At 33.2% G+C, this 26,130-nt stretch overlaps 3 protein-coding genes and 1 pseudogene across 4 annotated transcripts; 1 reads left to right on the top strand and 3 right to left on the bottom strand.

Annotated features, from left to right (window-relative positions):
- Positions 1–1,448: 1,448 nt before the first annotated feature.
- Positions 1,449–6,904, top strand: LOC120179282 (kinesin-like protein KIN-7E). Its single transcript, XM_039184918.1, has 14 exons — positions 1,449–1,774; positions 2,083–2,172; positions 2,285–2,385; positions 2,490–2,603; positions 2,674–2,755; positions 2,854–2,921; positions 3,169–3,234; positions 3,335–3,459; positions 3,916–4,252; positions 4,614–4,718; positions 4,859–5,755; positions 5,873–6,192; positions 6,396–6,785; positions 6,876–6,904. The coding sequence occupies exons 1-13, from the start codon at positions 1,546–1,548 to the stop codon at positions 6,715–6,717; spliced, it is 2,856 nt and encodes a 951-aa protein (XP_039040849.1). The 5' UTR covers positions 1,449–1,545; the 3' UTR covers positions 6,718–6,785; positions 6,876–6,904.
- A 1,848-nt stretch (positions 6,905–8,752) lies between these two features.
- Positions 8,753–9,321, bottom strand: LOC120179285 (30S ribosomal protein S31, mitochondrial-like). Its single transcript, XM_039184921.1, has one exon. The coding sequence runs from the start codon at positions 9,205–9,207 to the stop codon at positions 8,938–8,940; it is 270 nt and encodes an 89-aa protein (XP_039040852.1). The 5' UTR covers positions 9,208–9,321; the 3' UTR covers positions 8,753–8,937.
- Positions 9,322–10,924: 1,603 nt separating this feature from the next.
- On the bottom strand, positions 10,925–13,597 carry LOC120179283 (annotated as a pseudogene).
- LOC120179284 (V-type proton ATPase 16 kDa proteolipid subunit) lies at positions 12,398–24,591 on the bottom strand. Of its 2 annotated transcripts, XR_005521605.1 has the most exons (6): positions 24,402–24,591; positions 23,549–23,834; positions 22,894–23,068; positions 20,320–20,329; positions 18,464–18,468; positions 12,398–12,413 (listed from the first exon to the last, which is right to left on the bottom strand). XR_005521605.1 is itself a non-coding variant. In XM_039184919.1 (3 exons), the coding sequence occupies exons 1-3, from the start codon at positions 24,478–24,480 to the stop codon at positions 22,936–22,938; spliced, it is 498 nt and encodes a 165-aa protein (XP_039040850.1). In that variant the 5' UTR covers positions 24,481–24,591; the 3' UTR covers positions 22,892–22,935. The 2 variants fall into 2 exon arrangements, 1 of the variants encoding a protein (XP_039040850.1); XM_039184919.1 differs by lacking the exons at positions 12,398–12,413; positions 18,464–18,468; positions 20,320–20,329 and having other exon boundaries at positions 22,892–23,068.
- Between the last annotated feature and the right edge of the window lie 1,539 nt (positions 24,592–26,130).

The raw sequence follows: 26,130 nt of genomic DNA, 5'->3' as shown, positions 1-26,130 counted from the left end.
GGTTATATAGATTTGAGGTTGTAATTAGTTACTTGTCCATGTTTGTTTGTGACGTTTTGTAGCAGCCTCAGCGGTTTCTTTTAAATGGAATATAACTTATTTATCCAAAAAAGATCATAGGGGCGCGAGACAAAACCTATTAAAAAAAAGCAAGGGCAAAACCGTAATTGAAAATTTGGACCGCGCGCAACGAAGTGAGAAAACTTCAAAGACGTTCCCTTCCCCGGTCCGGCTGTCCCGGTGTTTCTTCACGTAGAATCTCAGGTTTTAACTGTTCCAACAAGTAGCGTAAGTCTCCGGTTCGGTCCTTTTTTTACCTCCATTTTTATCCTTGAATTAATTTCACATTCTCCCTTTTGTCCTTCGTTGTCAACTTTATTCGACGCGTAAAGTCGTAGCACCATCGATTTCGCTTCAGCTGTTTGCTCTTCCAAGTCACGTCGGTGCCCTTCCTCTTCCATGAAATTCTTATTTCTTAGAATCTTCTTTGTTTAAATTTAAATTTAAGTTCAAAGAATAACTTAATTTAGTGGATTTTGTGTATGTGCGTGAGATTTTTGTCATTTTGATTCAGAAATTGACCGTTGAAAATTTTGCTACAGCTAACGTTTAACAATCCATAAATTCCTGGAATCTTACGCTAAAATGCGCATATTTTTACCGAATTAAACTCCGTTTGTTTTAAAACGATTTTTAGATTTTATTCGGTTTGGATTTTGCAGAAATCGAGTTTGGAGGTGGAAGTACGATTAAGAATTCAGAATTTCAGATCAGCAGCATAATGGAGGGAAAACGACGCTGTTTTGGTACTGAAGTTGGTACTCTCATTAGTTCTTTTAACTGAACCGCCATTTTTCATTTTGAGGTAAAAAAGAAAAAGGGAAGTAGAAATGAGAAAATGAACGAAAAGATTTTTTTTATTTGTTTATGAGTATAAAGTTGAAATTTTCTTTGCTTGGCATTTAAGCATAGTTGGTGACACCAGGTAAAGGTTTCTGCTCTGTCAAGAATTAAAAATAAATAGTTTTCTTTTTTTTTTTTGTAGAAAAAAATTGGGAGGTTGACAGATTAGTGTTAGGAATGGAATTCGTCATCTTAACCACCAGCTTCATTGGCATTTGTTTTTGTGATCATTTTTTAAACAATGTTTAATATAATTTATGTTTAACCCTAAAAATAAAATATCAGATATAAAATCAAATCATTTTCATGTTGGTTGGATAAACCTTATAATTAGCTCGTCGTTGCTGATATAATCAGTAATTAGCCTTTATACTCATTGATCGTTTTCTATGGTTAGTCGGGTTTACAATCACGTTTAGCTTCTTTTAGCTGATAGACTATGGTTGTGAACGCGTGGGCCTGAGCTTAATATATTTGGCAATCCCAACAACTGGCTGTTAACTTGGAAAGCAAGAGTGAGATGTGTATTTGATCTCTTGAGTTTGATTTTTTTCCTCTTTCTGAGAATCTGCAAATTCATGGATCTTTTTTTTTGATTTAACGTTTAGTACGATGAGTAACTAGAAGTGTGGAGTGAAAAAAATGGGGGCGATTGGTGGGGAAGAGTTAAAGAAGTTGGAGAAAGAGCAGAAGGCACAAATGGCAGGTGAGCGCGAGGAGAGGATCCTAGTTGTGGTGAGGCTGAGGCCTTTGAGTGACAAGGAAATTATAGCAAATGAAGTTGCTGATTGGGAGTGCATCAATGACAGTACTATCCTATATCGGAACACCCTCCGCGAAGGGTCCACATTTCCGTCTGCCTATACATTTGGTAAGCAAATTCTTGCTGTTTTTCATGTTGGTTCTGATCGAACCATCTTCGGTTTCTTTAAACTATAACCAACTCCCAGTTTCTAACTCACTAATTGATTAGGCCATCTTAATGATCGAGATCTTGATTTCTTTTTGTATTACATACATTCTTGGCCTAAGTTTTAATATCAATTTTAAAAGCATCAAACTTGAAAATATTTGTTTCTGTTATGTGATTGAGATTTGGAAGCAGTTTTGGTCAATAAAGTTCCAGACATGAGACTTATGTTACTGTCACTTTTTTCTTCCTTCTTATGTTGCGGACAGATAGAGTATTTCGGGGTGATGCCTTGACAAAGCAAGTATATGAGGAAGGAGCCAAAGAGGTTGCTCTTTCAGTTGTTAGTGGTATTAATTGTAAGTAAGGGTATTGGCAATTTGGCATCTTGGTGTTTCTATCTTTGATAAACTACTTGGTGAGGTGGGAAAAGGGTTTTTTCTAACACATTTTCTTCCTCCTGTTCCACAGCTACTATATTTGCATATGGGCAAACTAGCAGTGGGAAGACATACACCATGACTGGAATAACTGAGTATACTGTTGCAGACATATTTGACTACATAAACAGAGTAATGAAAATTTTAACTCATCTGAGTTCCACCATGTTTATTGCATTTTCCCATATCTTTATTAAAAATCTTTTATTTACATAATACGGATAACATCGTTGCAGCACGAGGAGAGAGCATTTGTTTTGAAGTTCTCAGCAATTGAGATATACAATGAAGCAATTAGAGACCTACTAAATTCAGAGAACACCCAACTTAGGTTGCGTGATGATCCTGAGGTGAATACCAACATCTATGTTACTTTCAGTTTATCGAGTTATGTTTGATCTAATGAGTTCCTTTCATTAGAGAGGAACCACCGTGGAGAAAGTCACAGAGGAAGTGCTGAGGGACTGGAACCATTTGAAAGAACTCCTAGCCATTTGTGTAGGTAAGGCATTTTAAAGAGTCCTATGTTTACTGGGTGATGTTGCACACTTGCACCTTTATGTATTATCATTAACCTTTTAAAGTATTGCATTGCTTCAGCTCAAAGAAAGTTAGGAGAAACCTCATTGAATGAGAGAAGCTCAAGATCTCATCAAATTATAAGATTGGTATGCTTTCTTTCTTTCGCTTGAACATTTATGGTATGCTTAAGGCGCCTCCCGTAATTTGCCCTGAATTTCATAAGCCTGTAATAGCCATTCACTTCAACCAAACTTTCTCTCTTGTGTTACCTGTCAAATTTGGCTTGTTTGAATGTCCCAACATATCATTAATTGAAAAAATCTTATGTGTAATGATGTTGAGTTTTTCCCTTTCCTTTTTAGCGTACTGTAACGAGAGTTCTAACTTTTGTAGACAATTGAAAGCTCTGCTCGTGAGTTCCTAGGAAAAGAAAATTCAACAACCCTTGCAGCTACTGTGGTATGGCTCATGGAATTTACTTTCACATTTGCAATTCACTGAATAAGTAGCTCTCCTGAAATGGTTTAAGTCATTAAAAGATGGTGGTATTTGAGTGCAGAATTTTGTTGATCTGGCTGGAAGTGAGCGAGCATCTCAGGCATTATCCACTGGGGCAAGACTGAAAGAAGGTTGCCATATAAATCGTAGTTTACTCACCCTGTCAACTGTTGTTCGCAAGCTAAGGTTGGCTTGGATCATATTTAAATTTGAGTGCTCTTAGTTGCTTAAATTCAACCATCTACAAGTGACTACTTCATATATCTAAATTCGTTGTTGGGCGTAGTTGGTTATTGTTGAAGTAGTTATTTTATTACTTTGACCTTGATTGAATTCCTTTTTCCTTTTGGTTGTTAGTTTTTCAATTTAAATTGAAACAGATAATTTTGGGCATAGTTTTATGATAGTTTATTTAGGCTCAGAGTTGAATCTTTCTCAATGGCACTAATATTAGCTCACTTTTTACTATATTACTATTTTTTTAGTGTTAGTTCTTTCAATCCAGTTCGGTACCCCATTTTGATTTCTGTAATAATTACCACAAAATTGTTTTAAAATACAGAATGTTGATGATTTTTGCAAAAGGCAATTTCTTGTTAAAATTTTCTCACCTAAATGATTGTGGTTGTATGGTGGATGCAGTAAAGGCAGGCAAGGACATATCAATTACAGAGATTCTAAGCTGACACGCATACTGCAGCCTTGTTTGGGTGGTAATGCCAGGACTGCCATCATATGTACCTTGAGTCCCGCACGAAGCCATGTTGAACAAACCAGAAACACTCTTCTGTTTGCTTGTTGTGCAAAAGAAGTTACTACAAAAGCGCAGGTCAATGTGGTCATGTCTGATAAGGCCTTAGTTAAGCATTTGCAAAAAGAGTTGGCCAGGTTAGAAAGTGAACTCAAGTGTCCTGCTCCTCCTCCATCAAACAGTGACTATGCAGCTTTACTTAGAAAGAAAGACCTTCAGATTCAAAAGGTTATGCATTGCTTTTGAAACTCATTTGCCAGATATACTTGGACTTGCTACCATGTGTACCTGAATGAAAATGAGTAACTGTTACATATCACATATTTATTGATGAAGCGCTTCCTGCAGTGTTATCCTTACTTAAAGTTCCATTACTCTAGAATCCTATGCATTGCAATCAATAGAATCTTTTGCAAGTGAAAAATTAGGCTGCAAGCAAAGTAGCAAACCGTTCTGTCTTGTGAATGAAAAACCTAATTCTGTTCAATATCACATCTGGGGTGGCTGGCATGTAGATATAATAAAAAAAGATTAGGCATCTACATCTACATGTTGCCTAACATTGGTTGCACGACTTCGCACTATGCAGATGGAGAAGGATATTAGAGAATTGACTAAGCAACGTGATATTGCTCAATCTCGTGTCGAGGATTTGCTTAGGGTGATTAGAAATGATCAAAGTTCAGGACAATCGGTATGTATTATTGCTTTTATTCTGTATCTTCATTCTTTGCATTTTATGATATTCACTCATTATAGTCCTAACTGCTAGCTTAATCTCTTGTTTATAGTTCCATCTTTGGCCTCTAACCCTTCTCTCATTTCTCTGATCAGGCGAGGATCGATTACCATCCCAATCAACCAGCAGGTGATGCATGGGAAGATGACTATTCAGCATCGGAGTCATCATGTTTGGCTGATTCTAATCGGTTTGATATACATGTTCAAAAATTTAATCCAATCCATTGTTATGACACAGAGAGTGGGAGTAATATTCAGGAGCCCTATCATCAGCCTCTGAACAATCATGAAGACCATTCCATCTCTGATTCTGGACTGAGTCTTGATGAGACTCCAGGTGAACCTGCTGATGACCCTGATGAATACTGCAAAGAAGTTCAATGTATTGAGCCAGAAGAATCAGGGAGGGATTATAATTCTCAATCTCAAGCCTTTCCAAATGGTGAAAGTGAAGGGAGATTGGCATTGACACTTTATGGAGATGGAGATGAAGATGAGACCAACCAGGAAACAATGTCTACTCCAATGAATGGAGATAGAGTAGCAAATCAGAACCAAAATGGTTTAGCGTTTGATTCATTGGAGCAGAGACTCCATCATGTACATAAGCCGGTTGATTCTCTTGTCAGCCCTGGTAAATCATCCTCGGATGCTCGGCTAGCAGATTTGTCGAGTTCTAGAAGCCTGGAATTTAGTAGGAGCTGGAGTTGTAAAGCATATGTCATGGGCGGTACATCTTCTCCTTATGCTGACAGTGAATGTCTCGAAAGCACCCCGCTAAATGGGTTGGAGAAAAACTTCCCTGGAAGACCACAAAGTTACCGAAAGAAGTTCCCTTTATTAAATTTTGATGCCAATAATGGCGTGCTCTCCAGGAATAATTCTCAATCTTCACTTGGGAGTGCTTCTATCAAGACTTCTGCGGATGAAGATATTACTAGCATTCATACTTTTGTTGCAGGATTGAAGAAGCAACTTGCTAATGGTCAGGTTAGAGACTGAGAGTTGCCTACCATTTTCCCTCCCATGTCTGCAAAAACATTAAAATTTGCACTTGAGCAATGTGTCATTTGATTTCTTTGAAAATGTTTCATAAATTCGTCTTAGGTTCAGAGCACGGGACTGGAAGCAGGTGAGTCTAGAAGAAGTATGAAAGATGTAGGATTGGACCCAATGCATTCAGCATCAAGTACCCCTCTGCATTGGCCTCTGGAATTTGATAGGTTGCGGAGAGCAATACTTGAGCTTTGGCAAGCTTGCAATGTTTCTTTGGTTTACAGAACATACTTCTTCCTGCTCTTTAAAGGTGATCCATCTGATTCCATTTACATGGAGGTAGAGCTTAGGAGACTTGCCTTCCTCAAGGAAACATTTTCTGGAGGAAATCAAACCATTGAAGATGGTCACACCCTCACACTGGCTTCGAGGTTTTCTCTCCCTCTCTTTGTTTTCAATATCTCATGTTGGATATTTTGTCTTATTATACTTGGAAAGATGGTAATTTGGAGGACAACCAACCGTTAATGGAAATCTAGAAAAGAAAAGTTTGTTTCGAGTTACTTTCCTGATATGTGATCCCTTCCATCATCTACTTAAATAGATTTTTTAATCTGTTCATATGTTGATGCAGTGTGAGAAGTCTTCACCGTGAGCGACAAACCCTGAGCAAGCTGTTGCGTAAAAGATTTACGGAAGAAGAAAGAGAGAAACTGTATCAGAAATGGGGCATTGAGTTGAACTCGAAGCAGAGAAGGCTCCAGCTTGTGAATCAGTTGTGGAGCAAAAACAAGGATATGAGCCATGTAAAGGACAGTGCCGCCATTGTTGCGAAGATGATTAGGTTCGTGGAGCAAGGAAAGGCCTTGAAGGAAATGTTCGGGCTTAGTTTTACTCCTCTGCGCCCAAGGCGAAGAACATATGGCTGGAAAAACAGCATGGCATCCCTTTTGTGAAGCTCTTGTTCATGCATATATGCATATTATAGCACAGGTGTAGAGAGGTAATTTCTTGAAAATCATAGGCAATAGCATTGACTTTGTGATTGATTTTTCCCCTTCTGTTAAACGGATCGTGAATTTAAGATGAATTTTCATATAGAGGTGTAAAATTATGTAAAATCTTAACCGGGGTGGATTAGAGTAAGGGTGAGCAAACCTCGATTCAACTCGAAAAATCAATTTTTTTTACTCGATTTGAATTGACTTTGTATTGTAATTTCATAAGTTCGACACGAAAAAATTTCAAGTTCAAATTTATAAAATATAACTCAAATAATTCAAATTTTTTAACAATTAATGGATTGATTTTTTAAGTTTAAATAGAATTTCTCGACTCATAATATGTATTATAAAAATAGAAACTTAAAAACTCATTTAAAAAATCATTTAAATTAAAATCAAACAATATCATAATATTATAAATATTTATAAATAAATTTAAATAGGAACTAAAAAACTCGACTCTAGTTTTATATATTCAACTCAAAAAAATTCAAATTAAATATAATTTATGAAATCACAATTGTTAACTAGAATAACTAAAACTTTTTTTGTTCAATCAAATGCTCACCCCTAGATACGAGACTAAAAATTAGGCCTCACGCAAAATATAGAATTGAGGGATAAAATTATAAAATTTTAAGAGAATGAGAATATATAAAATTTTAAGAGGATCAAAAACATATTTTCAATCGATAATAAAATGAAAATATAAAAATATATATATATATATATATATATAAGAATTTTAAATTTTAGGGACAATTGTCTCCACTTGTTCCCCTAGGTTCATCTTCTGATGACCTTTCATGGATTGATGATATCAATTTTTAAAGGGGGGGGATACAAATTTATTAAGGGGTTGCCACTTATCGTGTTTTTTTTATTTAATTCGTGCTGTAGATTTTGGGTTATTACGCACTTACACACTTATATTGCCTCAGGCGCAAGTGGTGAATACAATGGTGCAAAACAATCACAATAAAACTTCGCATCCCAATTCACAACTTTAAAAGTCGTTTGATCACCATGGAAACTTCATCTCTATGCATTAACCAATAAAATATCGATCAAAATCGACCTGATTCAAACATACACTGGAAGGGTCAGACAACAACGAAGGACGAGTAATTTAGGAAGGTAAGATGAAACGTACACCTGAATTCTACAAGGTATTCCATGATCACGGTCTTCAGGGGGGGAATCTGTTTATGGTAGTTAACCAAGGAAGATGACACTCTTTTATCTATCTAGAAAGACGTCGTAAAATATAAACAGAGAAGGTGTTTCAGATGTTGAGATTTGAACTTCAAACTTGTAAGATGCTAACTCGACTAACTTCCGAATTCGAGAACTTGATTTCTAATTACATTTTTCCTCAAAAACTAAGCTCCTAAGCAACACTATACTATAGGAATTGCTTAATTGCCTACTTACCCTTGTCTGTCTCTCCAATGAAACAGTGCAGGTCAAGCTCCATAGCTAATATAAGCAAGGCCCTTGTAACTGTAAGTAGAGGGGGCAATTGTCGGATTCGGGAAGACCCGGGTCAAGTCATTTCAGGCTCTAGCTCATTTTGACACCCTTTATGTGAACACTATTCAGATATGACATACTTTATGTTAACACTAGAAGACTAAGGCCCTTCAATTATACCAGGGATATGCATTCAACATTCGAGTTCATATCTTTCATGTTCATATACAATCTTGTTCCTCCTAAAACCATAAATCATGTACTATTCAAAGGATTTAACCAAACCATGAAAACCACCATCCCACTCATAAATCCCACTTCTTTTAACTAATGAACCATGAGCAGCAGGTGTGCTGGAATTCAAAAGCATTAACTGAAAATATGTCCCAATGTCCTACTTATTCAGTGTTACAAGCTATGGTGCCAAGTAATAATTGTTGCATAACAGTTAGGGTTTCCCTGTTCATGTGCACAAATTTCCAGGCATGTGCTAATCGGCAACCATTGACACCACTTTAACAAGCTGTCGAAATACTAATTACGTAGCAACAGTTTCCAGAGAAAAAAGAGAACATGCCTAAAACTCAAACCCCACAAATATGAAGTAAAGTAACAAACAAAAAATCCAGAAAAAATTGTGCAAAATTTAGATTTATTACTACAGCTAATACGAAAGAGAGAAAAGATAATTAATTTGTTTTAGATGAGCTTGAAGGGGAGAGGCCAAGGGGTGGACCTGGGAACTTCGACCTTGTCTTTGATGCGTTCGATCATCTTCTCCTTCTTGGGTCTGGCGTTCCCGTACGATCCTTTGAATCTCTTCCCTCTCTTCGTTTTTTTGTCACCCCTTCCGCAAAGGATCGGAGCTGCCGCCTCCATTACTCCAGTCGGAGAAGCCTGTGTTAGAGGCGGCCACTGCTTCACCGTCACTCTCCTAGCTACCGAACAGCACCACTGCATCATCGCCATTTCCTCTGCCCACAATCTCTCGCTACCATACCAAAGTCGGAGGCTGCCAAAAAAAGCCTAGAAATAAATCGTCAATTGGGCTTCGTCTTCTTTTTCTTTTAATCTGATTAGCTTTGGGCTATAACCAAACTTATGTCCAGATTATGATTCATTCCAGCCCAAACTTCTTTTTAGTAATGATTTTCTAAAAGAATTCTCAAATATCCCCCAAGATGGTTCATGATGATAATGAATGATTAGTATGCATTCACATATATTTAGAAACCTGACCTTTTGTGTGTGAATTTAGTATCGGCTATAAATGTTTTTTTAATTAGTTTTATTAAACAGAGAAGATATATAATAATATTATAAAACATAATTTATATAAAAATATAATAAACTAACCAATTTCTTACCAAAACCATCAAACTTTACAAACTAATCATTAAAATGTAAATACGATTATACAATAAAATGGTTAAATTTAATTAAACAACTAGAAAAATGATAGATACAAACAAATATTATTGGCGAAAGATAAATATCATCAATACTAACACACAAATATATATATATATATAATAATGATGGCATCTGATTTTATCACAATTTAATTGTGATCAATCTTTGGTGATTATGAACACCTATTAATATAAAAGAATTAATTTAAAATCTAAAGTATGAATAAATTAATAAAATAATTAAATAAAAATATATTATAAAAATACATCCACCATTTTTATTAGGAAAGATGAATTATTAGAATAAAAAATATAAAATTAAATTATGTAAAATATAAAATAGATTGAAAAAAACAACATTATAAGAAATTATAAGTGACCGTTGTTTTGCCACTCTATTTGTCATATGTTTGCCCATTAACACATAGTAGTTCTATTGTTCAACAATTTAATTTAAAACATTATATAAATTTATAATATTTTAGATTCTAAGGAAAAGTTATATTAAGAGAATTTAGAGCTTGTAATAAAAAAAAAGTATACGAATTTATAACATTTTCAATTGCAATTTAAAATATTACGAAAAATATTTTTTTTATTTCAATCTAAAATATTACTCTATCCAATCTAAAAAAATTATACTGTTAATAAATTTTCAATTACAACTGAATTCTAATATTTTTTTATTCTTATATTAATAAATTGTATTTTGAAATTTCCAACAATAACGAGGAGGAACTCCATTGTTTCACTCATTTCTCCATGGTCGTTCCCTGTCTTGGATTATCGGATCATGGGGAAATGTGACCACCGTGGCTTCATCTACTGCCACACAGCAGTACCGGAGGAAGCTGCTTCAGTGGTAGCTGTTCACTTTTCTTTCTTTCTTTTTTCTTCTTCAGAATCAGAGCTCCATGCACTGAACTGTGTCAGCTGCAGTCGACGAATACAAAAACACGAGCTTCAAAGGAATAAGCTGGTGTGAAATGGAGGAGGCTTAGCAGCTAAAGCAAAGACAAAGAACCAGACCCCACTTAATACAGGACCTTGGCATCTAACAATTTCCACTTGGGGCTGATGAATCTGACCCCATTAGTATTTTGACATTTTCTTTCTGCATAAAGTCATTAAAAGAACCAGCTCACCAGCACTATTAAGATCCTACACAAGATCACAATTGAATAAAGTGAAAGCAACCTTCAAAGAATCACAAGGACGAGCAAGTTGGAAAAACTTTCATGGTAAAATCATAAAATGAAAGAAGAAGAGCCATCAATCCTCAAAAATCAACTAAAAAGAAGCATGTATGCTAACAACTTCTGCTTACAAGCAATGGAAAAACAAGACATTCAAGGACTCATAAAACCATGGAATAAGGCAAATAGTAGAACGCTGCTTCAGGCGTAGCAATAGGACCAGTGCTCGTCATCCTCGCTAGCCCCGGATTCTACAGCAACATTGTAATCTTCCTCATTGGGATAGTAAAAACCTGTGTTATTCATTGCTGTCAACGAACAAGGAGATGCCGCTACGAGATACGGCATGTTGTGGAAGGAACGAGCAATGGTGCTAACAAATGCAGCAGCATAGGTGCCATCATCACCATGGTCCTGTCCACAAAATTCTTCAGCACGGTGCTTTAGGGTCTCGAACATGAGCTCGGGCTCATGCTGCATCACTCGGAGGACATCCCCACATGACGACCAGGAACTGCCCGCGTCACCACGAAGCTATGCGGACCGTCACTCTGCGACACACTAACGACACTCGGGCCGCCAAAGAGGTTGTGGACTCCACCGAGAGACTCCTGGTAAGCCCCACCTAAGAACATACCCAAATAATAGCTCCCATTACCACCACCGCTGCTACCACCACCATTACCTTCTAACTCATGTAAAGGCAAGCTTGTTTCGCCTCCGATGAACTTATCGATCTTCCCATCACTGTCACAAGTAAGATCAGACAACACCCCCCTCACATCAGGCCTTTCGTCTAATCGATGAATAGGCACTATTGGAAAAACCTGACCAATGCTCCAAAAATCAGGGATCGAAGTGAAGATAGAGAGATTCACATGGTACGTCTGAGTAGAGTCAGATGCATCGACCATATTCAAAACCAAGTCACATAAACCATCAACAGAAGCAAGCTGTTCAATCCCCAAAGTCCCTTCTTTAAATCGATCCACACATCTTTGCTTCAATTGATCAGCATACACCAAACATGTCTCGTTCTCATGTCTCACTGCTGCCTGGATTAAGTTCCAGCAATCGGAACGAGCATCCTCCGAGAGACCCTCCAATATAAATGGAAGATCAACCGAGTTCATTGCAGTCGGTGCAGTAGCAGAAATAGCCTCAAATATCAAAATAGAATGATGGGAAACAATAGCTCTCCCACTTTCACTACAAATAATCGGATGCTTGATAGATTTACGGTCACAAACAAACCGAATTGCATTAACAACAGCTGAAGCATATTCCTGAAGGCCATAAGAAACAGATAGATCCGAATGACCAGATTTTGACCCGTCGTAATCGATTCCGAGGCCGCCTCCGATGTCGATAACCTTCATGTCAGCGCCAAGACGGACTAATTCAGAATAGATTTGTGCAGCTTCGCCTACACCAGCTTGAAGCAAAGTTGTTGAAGGGATTTGGGATCCAATATGAAAGTGTAACAATTGCAGACAATCAAGCATCCCTGAATCTTGAAGCTTTTTAACAACCCTTAAAATCTGGGCGGTTGTTAACCCGAACTTACCTTTCTCACCCGAAGTCGACCCGAAATGACCAGAGTGTTTGGTTCTCAGCTTGGCTCGGACACCGATCACGGGTCGAACCGAAAGTTTCTTGCTTATTTCAATAACCAAATTCACCTCGTCTACTTCTTCAAGAACAATTACAGTGTTCAACGCAAGCTTCCTCGCTAGCAAGGCAAGGAAAATGTATTCGGTATCTTTGAAGCCATTGCAGACCAACAAGGCCTCTGGGTTTCCCTTGCAAAGGCAGCTCATGGCAAGGAGGAGTTCGGGTTTCGAACCGGCCTCGAGACCAAACCGGAAGGGCGACCCGAATTTAACTATGTCTTCCACCACAAACCTGTCTTGGTTACATTTCACGGGATAAACGCCTTGGTAATGAGACTCGTAGCCTTCAGTTTGGATGGCTGAGTCAAATGCCGAGTGAAGAGACTCAAGCCGGTTTTTCAGCACATCGGGTACGCGAACAATGAGGGGAAACTGTAAACCAAGTCCGCCCTCCGATTTCGAATCCGAAACTTTCTTCACGATTTTCAACAAATCGATCTCTTGGTGCGCCATAGTATCCGTTCCGTACGGACGGACGACGATATTGCCGGAGTCGTTGACGGAAAAATAAGGAGCTCCCCAGCCTTCGATACGGTAGAGAGCGGAGGAGTGCGCGGGGGACCAATGGGTAGAGTTGGAATTAACGGCGACGGCAGTGGAGGAAGCCAATGGGATCGCCGCCGGAAGGGAGTAATCCCCGGCAACGAAAGCCGCGTAACCAGGAGGCGCTACGGCAGCAGCATCTACGCAGTAAGCCAGGGCCGGCATCCCTAAAAATGAATCTGTAAAACTAGCTAAAAAAATATTTGAAATGAAAAATTAATGGTTAACAAAAAAAATGACGAGATTTGTGATTAGCTTTCAAAAGGTGGGAGCTTTAAAGCCCGCCGAGGCCGAGGCCCCGGCTACTCCCTCAAAAGAAGCAGAAGACTGCTCTATTACAACCGGAACAACACTTTCTCTTTACCCCAAACTTCAAAATCCCCACGCCGACCCTTTCAGCAGAATATTTTTAACAGATTTAAAGTTTCAATTTTTCCTTTTTTATGTGAAGGCAGAAAATTTATGCTGCGGAAAGGAAATTCACCATGCAGATCTTGGAACACGAAAAAGAGACCAAAAAAATGTTTTTGATTGAAAGAAAATTAGGGAAGGTGAAACTAACTGAGAAACAAAAATTCCCAGAAAATAAGGGAAAATCAGCGAGAAAATAGGGAGAAGGGCTTTGATAATGTTGTATTCAAAGGAGAACGTTAGCAGTGACTGATTGAGCGAGAATTGCTTGAAAGATTATGAGTTCATTATATAGCCGGTTTTACGGGCCGACTCAGGCTACAGGTGGACTTCTGGGTACCCGAAACAAATTATCGTATCAATTTCTCGTGTTCTTTTTTTATTTTTAAACTGTTATTTTCTGGGCCGTTGATACTGAGATTCCTTTAGGTAACGGTTAATCGGCGGCGGGTGCCGCGTGAAGAGATAACTATGGGGTCCATTTCATTAAAACTCATGAAACGATAAGGATGAAGTCTTTCGCCCTATATCTTGGAATAAAAGCATAACCAACCTTCATTTTACTTTTGATTTTAAGAGGCATGTAAATGAACTCAGTGAATTGTTTATGACTCGTACGGTGGGAAGTTTGTTTATGTGTGTTTATTTATTAAATGAACGAACGTGAAAAGATTTTGTGTTCGTTTAATTAAATGAACGAACATAAACATAGGTCTCGTTTGTTATTTACGTTCGTGAACGTTCGGTTATGTTCGTTTATGTTCATTCATTTATGTTTCACCCAATCTTCTTAAATCAACTTTGGTGACCAATTTGTAAGTATCTTAAAAATATTAATTAATATGATATTATATGACCAACTCCATAATTAACCCAATTTTATTTGGAAAACAACAATATTAACATGGTTTAGTTCTTTTTGAACGATCCATAAGCTGCATACCAGCACTGTCAACACCCACTGCGCCAAAACCCTATGACCGCGCCACCAGCTGGTTATCCGATGAGCAAAGAGGAGTCTAGAAACCGGTTGTTTTTGAAACCAAGTCCAAAGGTGATGATTCCGGAAGGGATGTTAAATATTAAGCACGTTTCTTCTACTCAAATAATCTTCTTTTCTTTCATATATAATGGAATATTCGAATTTACAAGTAAAAGTGATCAACCAGTAACTTAAGTCAGTTTACTTTGAACTCAAGAACCCAATAATGGTGAGGCCTTATTCCATAGGTTGATAAGTTTTTTAACACGTTTCATCAAACAAATTTTGCGCCATCCGGATATAGAAGTTTAGCCAGCCTAGAAAGAATGATTTTTGATGTATGAGTTGGTGTGAACAATAAACCAACCTACTTCTCTCATCTCCCAATTTTCAACTTCAACATAGCACGAAGCTAAGGACATGTTTGTTTGATCCCCAAGGATTAAGGTCGTCAATCACATGAAACACAATCTGTGTTCATCTCGACTGTTGTTGAAGGAGAGAGGAAGAAAGAAAGTGGAGGAACGTTATGCAATCTCACATCAGTAGCAAACAAGCAGCTCGGGGTTGGTAACTTATATAAAAGAATATAGGGAGAATAGTTTAAGCATCTTTGCGCTTGGGGCAATGTCGAGCTTGAATCGAGCTTCAATCGAGTTTCAATCGAGCTCGAGTCTTAATCGAGCTCTTAAATTTTTTTGAGCTCGAGCCTTTTCGAGTTCGAGTCGAGCTTGATAATTTTAAGCTCGCGAGTTTTCGAGTCGAGCTGACTTTGAAAATTTCGAGTTCGAGTCGAGCTCAGCAATACTCAAGCTCGACTCGGCTCGTTTACACCCCTAGGTAGAGTCTCCAACGTTTATGTTCGTTTATTTATTAAATGAACGAACATGAACAAACTATATTTCTTAAAAAAACGAACATGAACAAAAAAAAATTATTCGTTTATGTTCGTGTGCGTTCGGTTCGTTTACAGGCCTAATTTTAGTATTATGTTCTATTAAAATATAAATTTTTTTTAATTGATAAGATATATAAATAAATTTTTAAGATTATTATTAAAATAACAGTCCCGAACTCAAAATCGTAACCACGAGCATGAAAATTATCAAAATAAATTGAGATTTAATATGATTTATTTCTCACTTCTATTTTCTAATATTAGAAATAGGTCTAAATTTATAAATTGTTGGTAACAAGTCCCATTATTTTAGAAAAATAGTTAAATTTAACTTAACGTGTTAAGGAAAAAAGAAAAAAAATATAATTTTTGTATACCCATTATTTAAAAAAAAAAATTAAAATTTTGGACTCTATTCTTAAATTTCTAATCCACCATGTTGGTAACTATTGTTCAAGTAATCGACTGAGTTAAAAAAAACCCCAATTACGCTTGGCCACTTTAACGACAAGAACTATAGTAGAAGAATCAAATTATAGCAAAGTAAAATAAAATTAAATCTTAAATATTAACATAACAAATGTATTAAAAGAACGATTATACCTTAAATGGCTGTAACTTAGTCTCGGGGTCATTGGATTGGAATTTTTTAGACGAAATGAATTTTTGTTCGAAGAAAACTGAAATCTATTATTATACGTAATCACGTGGATGTCACGTGCGGTGCATTAGTTGATGGTATGGTTATTACTTCCAAGTTTGATTACACAATTGTCTAATTGGACGCAAAAGAATTGATTTTAAGAAGAAAAAAAACATGTCAAAGTATTTTGAATGAAATTAAAAGATATTGACAAGTAAATGTTAATAATAAAATTATTTATCAAAATTATAATTTTTAAAATAATAAATTTATAATAAAAAAATTGATCGTTAAGAAAAAATAGAGTAACATATCACTACTTCAATATAACATAAATATTCTTTTTTCTAATTTATTTCTTCATCAAATGAGTTATACTATAAATTTTTCAAAATAAATCATAACATAATTCTTATAGTAAACTCTAATAATAAGATATTTTAATAATTTTGTTTTAATTTAAATCATATTATGTTTATGAGATGTATATACATATATATTGAATATTTTATATATTTGTATGTGTGTTACTTAAAAAAATGATTTTCGGATAACTTAAAAATCTTTAATAAAACTTTCGTTTTCCTAAAATGGAATTTAATGAGATATTCTTACTTTTTCTATAAGTGTGATATTCTTACTTGTTTTAATTTGATTTTGTTCCTTAACTAGTGATGATTGGAAATTAAATAACTTGTTACCTTCTTCGGACGATGCTTTTAGAAAGTGTAATCTGTTTTAATATATTTTAGTTGTTAAACATTTTATAAAAAAATATTTATATTAATAATTACATTTTATATTACAAATTTTTAATTAACAATTGGTATCTAATATATTTATTAACTAATTCAGATCCGATTTTCTATAAATTTATTATGGGTGACATTCTAGAGCTTAATTTACTTAATTCACAATCGTCAGGAATCAAACACTTGATTTTATTTAAAATAATATAATATCTCAGCCTATATAAATTAATTGTTGTTTTATTTTATATTATAATTATAAAGGAGAAAAAACATTTTTTTCATTTTCTATTTTGTCTCATCTTTCGCTTACATGTCAAAGGAGAACTCAAAATTCATGAATAAAATATTTTTGTTTTCCATAAACAAGTTGCCATGGAGTTTAATAATATATTCTTTACTTGTTTTAATTTGATTTTGTTTCTTAAATAGTGATATTTGGAAATTATATATTGTTAGCCTTAGTTGTGAACTAGTACTTTTGGACCTTTTACATATACACATATGATTTAAATCATAGAATATAGTATTTGTTTAAAGATAATTCTCAATAATTTGATATTAACATTCACATTCTCGATATTCATGGTGTTCAAACCCAAGACCTCAAGGAATAACAACAATTTATTTACTACTAAAGTCGTTTGATTCGTGCATAAAAATCGAGAACCTACTTTACATTCAGATTAATAAAAAATGATGTTTTAAATGGAATAATATTTACAATTATTTAAATTCTTATTAATCTTATACTAAAGCGAAAATATTTATTTCAAATAATAACAAATATTATCATAATTATAGTTTTTGTATTTTTCATATATTTATCTATCTATATATACATTTGTTAATATTTTCGCCAACCTATTAATAATTCATCAAATTCCATTTTACTTATAAAAAATTATACACTCCTTCTGTTTTATTAGAATTATTATTTATTAATTTTTTACAATTACATTGTTTAAAGTTTGATCATATTTATTTTAAAATTTATAAAATATATATGTAAAAATTATTTAATTAAAAATTAAAATATATGTTATCTCATTTTTATTAACAAGTATATTTAAAATAATAAAAAATTAAAATTAAAAAAATAATATAAGTAATAATAATGACAATTTTAATTGGATGGAAAATATTTAATTACACATTAAGGCGTTAAGAAAGCACGATAAGAAGAAAACGAAATATGCAAAGGAAAAAATCGTGAGAAAATGAGGAAAGCAAAAAGCGTTGAATACGTGAGGCATGCTTGGGTGACTGGTAAGTGGTAAGCAAAAACCTATCTACGAGAGAATCTGCATGTTTGACGCTTTCTTAACCTCCTTTTGCTTTCACAACGTTAAAATTGACGGTACCTTTGTTTCATTGTCTTGCCCAAGTAAACGACACCCGTTTACTTTAACGACGCGCATCTAACACGTAAAATCTATAATTGAGATAACTAACCCCTTTTTTCTGTGGCTTGCGCTCTCCATCCAACCAGCGTATAAAATTGCGTACAAGTAGGAAGGTGAGTTTTTGAAGAAAATTGGAGAGAGAACAACGTGAGGGCCAAGTTAGAGGCGGCGCGCTCACCATCAGGACCATGTGCGGAAGACAGGTTGACTAGCTCTCCATTGTTCCAACTCGACATTCGTGTTTTACCCGCAACTCACTTTTGGCTCACCCTTTTGACTCAGTCCTCCAAAAGCAGCAGTTGAAGCCTGAACTCAACGTGCAAACAAAATTCCCTCAAAATCTAATCCCCATATAGAGCCTAAGGGGAATCTGGATTGCCCAATCCCTTTTCAGTTTTTTCTTTCAAATTTCACGTCCTCTAATATTTTTATATTATAAATAATTAAATATTCTAAAAGAATCTAATCTACAATATTAAATAAATTTGAATTTATCTTGTAAAGTGACGAAATTTATTGAGATGCCAATTTAAAAAATAAATTTATTAGAGGACCATTTTAATATAAAATCCAATTTATGAGGACTATATATATTAATAAATTAATTTCCTAATAAGGAAACTCCGAACTCTACCACCGATTCTGTATAATTTCGCTATTATCTTAGGTCACGTCTCGAAGAAGTAGAGATCTGAATTTTAAATCATAAAAAAAGGTCATTGAGTTTGTAATTGGTGGCTACATTTTACGTACATATTTTATGAGAGAATATATTAATCTCATGACAAGTGATATCTAAATGATCATTTGACTGTTCAATTTCACTTTAAACGCATTGACGATGAGATAAAATGAATAGACTAACGTGACAATAGCTTATGATTCAAAAGAGTTTATTCATTTTTATTGAGAAAATGATAATAATATCATTGCACCTGCCTATGTTAATATATTTTCTTCTGCCTCGTTAAGTAATTTTAAAATTTGAATTTATTCATTTGTTGAAGAATATTCAATATATATTTAATTAATCCTATTAATATTGCGCTATAGATAATCTAGGAACCTGTCGCGAGCAGCCCAGCCGATGTTGATTTTGGTAACATTGAACCAAACTCAATTGAGTGGTTTGAAAAAGAAGTGATGACTAAGACGAATAAACTTTTGGTTTTTGGTTTCTTTCCTCCGACATGGATGATCTACCCATAAATTACTCGATCTACCTAACCTATTCTCTCACCATCAAGCCCTTCCTTGTCATTTTCCTCAATTCAATTTTATATTATTATTTTTATACACAAGTGTTTACTTAATTTTAAAAAATGGGGAGTATTTGAAAATTTTATATTATAGACTAGAAACCTTCTACTAGCTTCATCCTAGACTACGAAAATTTAAAGTAAATATATGCTTAATCATCTTATTAGTTTTATGATTTTGTTTTTACCATTAATTATCATTTTTAAAATCATATTTAACGTTACGTTTTAGTCATTCATTGTTAAAATATAAGTAGAATTATTGATGTGTCATAATTAGGTAATACCACATCATCAAATTTGAAAAAATAAAATAATTATCATGTCAGTAATTTCTTTAGTTTTAACAATGGATGATTAAAAACATAATGTTTGGTTGGATTTTAAAAAAAATTGGATGATCAAAACCTAATTGTAGAATTAGGTGGTGACTAAATATATAATTTACCCAAAAATTTATATGCACTGTTTATATTAAGGCCTTTTCATTTTTAAACAATTTTATAAAAAAATATAATAAAAAATATTGTGTTCCATAACTCTTAATTTTAAATTAAAAATAATTATATTTATTTTAGATTTATAATCAAAGTTATAATTATTGAACCACCAAAAAATTTAAAATTAATAAAGGAGAAGATATTGATATATTCAATGCTTTTTCATTTTTTTTAAAGGTGGATATATTCAAAGTAATGACACGCTGATTTGGGTGAGCGTGGAAGGAAACGGGCAGATGATGTGGATTGGAGAGGAATCAAGCGGTTTTCCGAATGTGATGCATGGGAGTGGAACCATTAGTTTGACAGGGGGATCTGGCTCTTTATTTGTGTGTAATGCGTTATGCCTGCCCATGTGGGACCTCTTTTTATTTTGTTTGGTTCACTTCCATTAAGTTGTTGTTTAGATTCTTTTTCTCTACCATTATTTCATATATATTTTTATTAATATGAGATAGGTAAAAAATAATATTTGTTTTATTATAAATTTAATAATTTAATATTAAACGTTTATACTTTAATCTTGAGGTCGTGGGATCGAGTCCCATGGAGGGCATTTCATAATTTGGAGGTCTCTTACGGAAGCTGCTCTCAACTTAGTGTTGGGGGCAACCTACTATCTTACATCCCCTTACCTCATTACATATGGGAACAAGGGACAACCATTTTATTTTAAAAAATAATATTTGTTTTATTATAAATCTTAATAACTTATCATTGAACGTTTATACTTTTAACATTGGTGCTTGAACATAAGACATCAAGGAATAATAATTTTTTATAATTGAGATCGTTTTGTTCATGCCTCTACCATTATTATATTAAAACGTTTTTTAGAAGTTTCTTTTAATAAATTGTTTTAAAATTATAAATATAATGCACACACCGGTATAATTACGAGAAAAAAATTATTATTATAAGAGGTACATAAAATAATAATCAATCTATCATCTTAATTTAGAGTAAAATATTTTTTTCGAAGATCACAAGCAATAAATTTTTATTCGATTAGAATTAAATATTTAATATCGATTATTAATTGATTCAATATGATAACATATCAAACATTTAATATAGTATTTAAATTTTATTTTCATCAATAAAACAAACTAAACTAAAATTTATATTCATTATAAAAATTTATAATATTTATTTAAGTTAATTAAACAGTAGAAGATCCATAACTTTTTGAGGATGGGTATCGGTTGAAATCTAATTTTTTTTATTAATTATCTATTTTATCAATAGAATTTATCTTAAAATTTTATTTATATCTACCATTCATTATTAATATATATATATATATATATATATATATTCACCTTTAAAAAAATATTCTTGAATGTATTACTTCAATTAAATATTGATAACTATTAAAAGAAGGTATTTTAAAAGAGGCAGTGAGCAGGATACAATATTATAGCAAGAGCCGGATTTCAAATATATATTTAATTAATTTTAGTATTATAGTCGAAAACGAAAGTAAGGGGTTGTTTATTTACTTCAAAATGATTAAACGTTGAATGATTCAAATGCTGAATGATTCAGAGGCTCTGTATGAATTAGTTCTGAATGTGATATGCTGTTTGATAATGACTCTGAATTATTCAGAATGTACTTCTGTGCTGAACCATTTAACACTGAATCATTCAGATGTGCGAAACAAACACGCTGATGTTGAACGGTTCAACATTCAACAGTTAATAGTTCCATTAAGAGGCAAACAAGCAGCCCCTAAGAGATACCCGCAGATCCAGATTCCGCGGGTATGCTAGCTTCACCTAGGTTGTCTTGTTTGGAGTGTGACAGACCCGTGATTTTGGAACAGAAGGAGAAGAATCAGCCCTCGACTATGCTATGGCTTGTAAATTCCAAATCCAGTGGGAAAAGAGTCATATTCAAATAATATTGTTTTAATGTAAAGAGATAAGGTGTTGGTGGGTGGGAGCCATGAAATCTTCAAAATCGGTGTCCTATCCATCTTTAACCCCAACCAACCTCCAATTTTACTTTAGTTTTAACTATGCATTTCATCACGTGCAATGGTCCATGCCAACCCCAATATATATATTATACAATTTCCCAGTGTAATTGATGTGCTTTCTTAGACAATGAAATATAACTGCTTAATAGTGGTTTTATTACGTGATCAATGCATGGGAAATTAGGTTAAACTATGTATATTATGATTATCGTAAAACTTTGAAGTTAATGTCACATAAATCAAGTGAGTATATTTTTTGCGACTTATTTAATGTTAATATAAAAAGATATGATGTTAACATAAAGAGTTGTGATGTTAATACAAAGAATTTTCATTAATGGAAGAGTTGTGTAATGATGTTAATATGAAAAGATATGATATAAAGATAAAGAGATATTGTATTAGCATGAAGTGTTGTGATGTTAACATCCCATAAGGTATGACAAAATTATTTTCTCTATGAAATAGTTATCATATACTAAGGCGTTAAGTGAGAAAAACTAAAATCTTCCTTATCGATTAAGTAATTCTAATATTTCATGTAATTAATTTTGTAAATGCACGAATTAAAGATTTGTCTTCTCTATCCAGAAGGTATGATAAAATTATTTTCTCTATCAAATTACCTGTAAATAATAATACAAAAATATATATAAAAAATAAATACACATTTTTATATATAATAATTAAGAAAGATTATGAATATATACTACATTATAATCATCCACACTATTAAAGAATATTAGTTTAAAATCTAAAAAGTTAAAATTAATGCTATTCAAAATTTACTTTCATTTAAAACAAAAATCAAACAGGGAAACGCTCCATAACGTTTTATTAAGTGAATAAACACAATTCTACGTCTACAAAGAGGAAGGAGCAACTACCATATGACTGCTCAAGTAGTTGTTTTCATCAATATTAATGCGAACCCCGCACTTGATATCCAATCATCATTGACCTCGGCACAATCGATACTCCTTCCCCCATAAAATTATACGATAAGCAATAAAACGATACATAAACAGCTCTGCAACCATCTTATTCTGCTCTAGATTGGCCGGCTCGAGAAGACAAGATGATGCCGACGATAAGGCCATAAAGAGCCAAAGCTTCAGCAAAGATGAGGATAAGAATCATTCCAACAAACAGTTTTGGCTGCTGTGCATTAGCTCTGCAACACAATATCGTTCAAATATCATTTGACATGGTTTTTGAAGTAAATGTTTGATTTCATTGAGCATTCAAAATATTTTCAACGATAAGCAAAAGATAAACATAATATATCTCATTCGGAGCCATCTGAAGAACACGTCAAACATTATCAATCTATAGGTAAGTTTCATATAATTTAAACACTCGGTCTTGATCAGATCTCATTGTCACGAAAATTTTCTTGAGACATGTTTTCGCTTTATGAAAGTTATAAATCAACATTTTCACAGGTCATATGCTTCTGGTATCAATCAATAATAACAGTGTCATATGTAAGTTTCAAACATGGCACTTAAAGCAGCATACCTGACATCTTGAGACATGTTTTCACTTTATAAAAGTTATAAATCCACATTTTCACAGGTCATATGCTTCTGGTATCAATCAATAATAACAGTGTCATTTGTAAGTTTCAAACATGTCACTAAAAGCAGCATACCTGACACCAGCATCACCAACAATTCCGATTGCCATTCCGGCAGAAAGGCCAGCGAGGCCACAAGCAAGACCAGAGGAAAGATGGGCATAACCATCGAAAAGGTAATATGATTTCGCCTTAGGGTTGATACCAGTACTAATAATGACAGCAATAATCAACCCGTAAATACCCAAAACACCGGCCATAACAACTGGAACAATAGATTTCATCACCAACTCAGGCCTCATCACACCCATTGAAGCAACACCAACACCACTCTTAGCAGTCCCATATGCAGCTCCCATACCTATCACCGAAAATTGATTTATTAATTTTCAATTCAAACCATGACGAGTAAACTTGAAAGCAATCCATAAACAAATTAATTTATTTTTCCGATTTAAACCATTTCTGAGTTTATTTGAAAGGAATCCATACCAAAATTCACAAGTTATTCTATTTCAATCTAAACCTGCTGATATTGTTTCAATGCAATACTCTTAATAGATCCACATCTAAATAACTCTAATTTACGCGAATTCTGCCGTTCAATTCTAATAAAAACTAAAACGTTAGAATCACAAAAAATTTCACAGCTAGATCAATGCAATTTTTTTATTACGGAATCGTTTATATCTCAGCATCAGAGATCCATAAAATCCTATAATACACTATCAAATTTATACATAAATTTAATTTTAAAAAATCATAAACTCTTCTCAATCAGATCTTTTAATGATGATAAAAGTCTAGCAATAGTTATCTATCAATTTTCCACCAGAAAAATCAAATAAATAGAAATTACAAGAGATCTAATTCTAAAAAGTAAAAGTAACTATAAATTTCATGAGGAAGAAGTGTAAAGATTCGTTACAGGAGAAGACGAGAGCAGCGGCGGCGCCGAGGAAGCCAAAGAAAGGAGCCGTTTCATCGCCGCTGAAAGTGGAAGACATGGTGAATTTAGAGGATCTGAGACACGGTGGTTTAGATCTGAGGATAATGAACTTGACAGTTGCTTCTTTTCCACAGAGAGTTTATTTGTTTATTTTCCTCCGGTTTGAAAGGAAACAAATCAGGCTCGGATTTTTTATTTTATTTTTATATTTGCTCAGGTTTGTCTTTTGCAGTTAATAAGATATATAGCCCAAATTAAGTCCTTGGGCCAAAGCTTTTTCTTTATTTATATCCATTATTATGATATACATTATTAAAATGTTTTTATTTTAAAAAGTATTTAATATTATTATACTTATGTTTTTGTTTTTCATATTTAATATAACATAAAATAAAATAGTACATGATATTATTGAATTAATAATTATTTTTAAAATAAAAATAATTTTTAGAGTATATATCTCTTACATTATACTATTATAACACTAATAATTATTATTAAATGTCTGGCTCAATTTTTTCCCCATGAATCACTCGTCGAATGAGGAGTGAAATCAAATCATGTACAATGAAATTGAATAAATAATATATATATATAAGGGGTGTTTATTGTTTTGTTTTAATTAAATTAATTGATTGATAATTAAAATTTAATTTGATTAATTGGTCAATTAATTAGATGTTAGATTGATTAACGATTAAAAAATTTTAATTCCGGATATCAGTTAACTCAATTTGAAATTAATTAAATGATTAAATTAATAAAAAATATTAAATATTAACTGAATTAACTATCCATTTTCACCCATCCAATAATCTTAGATAAGTGCAAAACTTTATAGTTTTACATTATTTAAGTGGATCATACCTTTATTATTTATATTGCACATATATTTTAAACTTAAATCATTAAGAATTAAGACTCAACTATTATTTTATTATATTATACTCAAACTTTCAAGATTAAATTAAATTTTAATTCAAATAAAATAAAATGCATCTATTAAATTTAAATTAATCTAATTACAAACTTGTTTGTGAACATAAACCAACAAAACACATATATGTTCGTGTTCGTTCGTTTATTAAATGAACAAACCTATTTGAGAACATAAACGAACAAAACACACGTATGTTCGTGTTCGTTCGTTTATTAAATGAATATAAATTTTTTATTTATACTCATTTATTTAACTTAACACACAAACATAAACGAATATTATGCGAATTCTTCATCAAATGCTCTATTTATTTAGATCCATAAATATGAGAACGAAATAAAAGTTAAACACTATTTTGACAAAAAAGAAACTTTACATCTAAAACAAATAAACGATATAAATTGAAATTTAAACACTTGTCTTATAACAAAACATTATAAAGATTGAAAAATGTTTTTATTATAATTTTTTTGGTTTAACATTTATTCATTAAAAGATTATCTAAGCAACATTAATTATATATATTTTGATTGCCCTTCTGGTTTTTCAAGGATTTATCATAATTAATTGATAATATGATATTTTGATCAACATAAATTATCGTTTACTGTTATAGTGTTGACGTGATAGTCAATAATAATGACATTACAATTCATGATATTAACACGATAGTTTATATGTAAAATGATGATGTAAAAAAAAGCTTAATTTATTTTTTTCAAAACTTTGAGTACTCGGTTGATTTAAAAAAAATCAAAAAATCATTTA

Source organism: Hibiscus syriacus, unplaced genomic scaffold (assembly GCF_006381635.1).
Source record: "Hibiscus syriacus cultivar Baekdansim isolate YM2019G1 unplaced genomic scaffold, ASM638163v2 tig00112411_pilon, whole genome shotgun sequence".
NCBI classification, from domain to species: Eukaryota; Viridiplantae; Streptophyta; class Magnoliopsida; order Malvales; family Malvaceae; genus Hibiscus; species Hibiscus syriacus.
Note: the sequence above shows the minus strand (reverse complement) of the source record. Positions and strands in the feature narration are given on the sequence as shown.

Bases quoted from the DNA above. Each gene is read 5' to 3' on its own strand.
- LOC120179284 (XM_039184919.1), bottom strand. From the start codon at position 24,480: ATGTCTTCCACTTTCAGCGGCGATGAAACGGCTCCTTTCTTTGGCTTC. The intron at 23,835-24,401 runs GTAACGAATCTT...TTTCGGTGATAG, and splicing joins CGCTGCTCTCGTCTTCTCCT to GTATGGGAGCTGCATATGGG. The intron at 23,069-23,548 runs GTATGCTGCTTT...ATTGTGTTGCAG, and splicing joins GTTGGTGATGCTGGTGTCAG to AGCTAATGCACAGCAGCCAA.
- LOC120179285 (XM_039184921.1), bottom strand. From the start codon at position 9,207: ATGGCGATGATGCAGTGGTGCTGTTCGGTAGCTAGGAGAGTGACGGTG.
- LOC120179282 (XM_039184918.1), top strand. From the start codon at position 1,546: ATGGGGGCGATTGGTGGGGAAGAGTTAAAGAAGTTGGAGAAAGAGCAG. The intron at 2,756-2,853 runs GTAAGGCATTTT...GCATTGCTTCAG, and splicing joins ACTCCTAGCCATTTGTGTAG to CTCAAAGAAAGTTAGGAGAA. The intron at 5,756-5,872 runs GTTAGAGACTGA...AATTCGTCTTAG, and splicing joins AGCAACTTGCTAATGGTCAG to GTTCAGAGCACGGGACTGGA.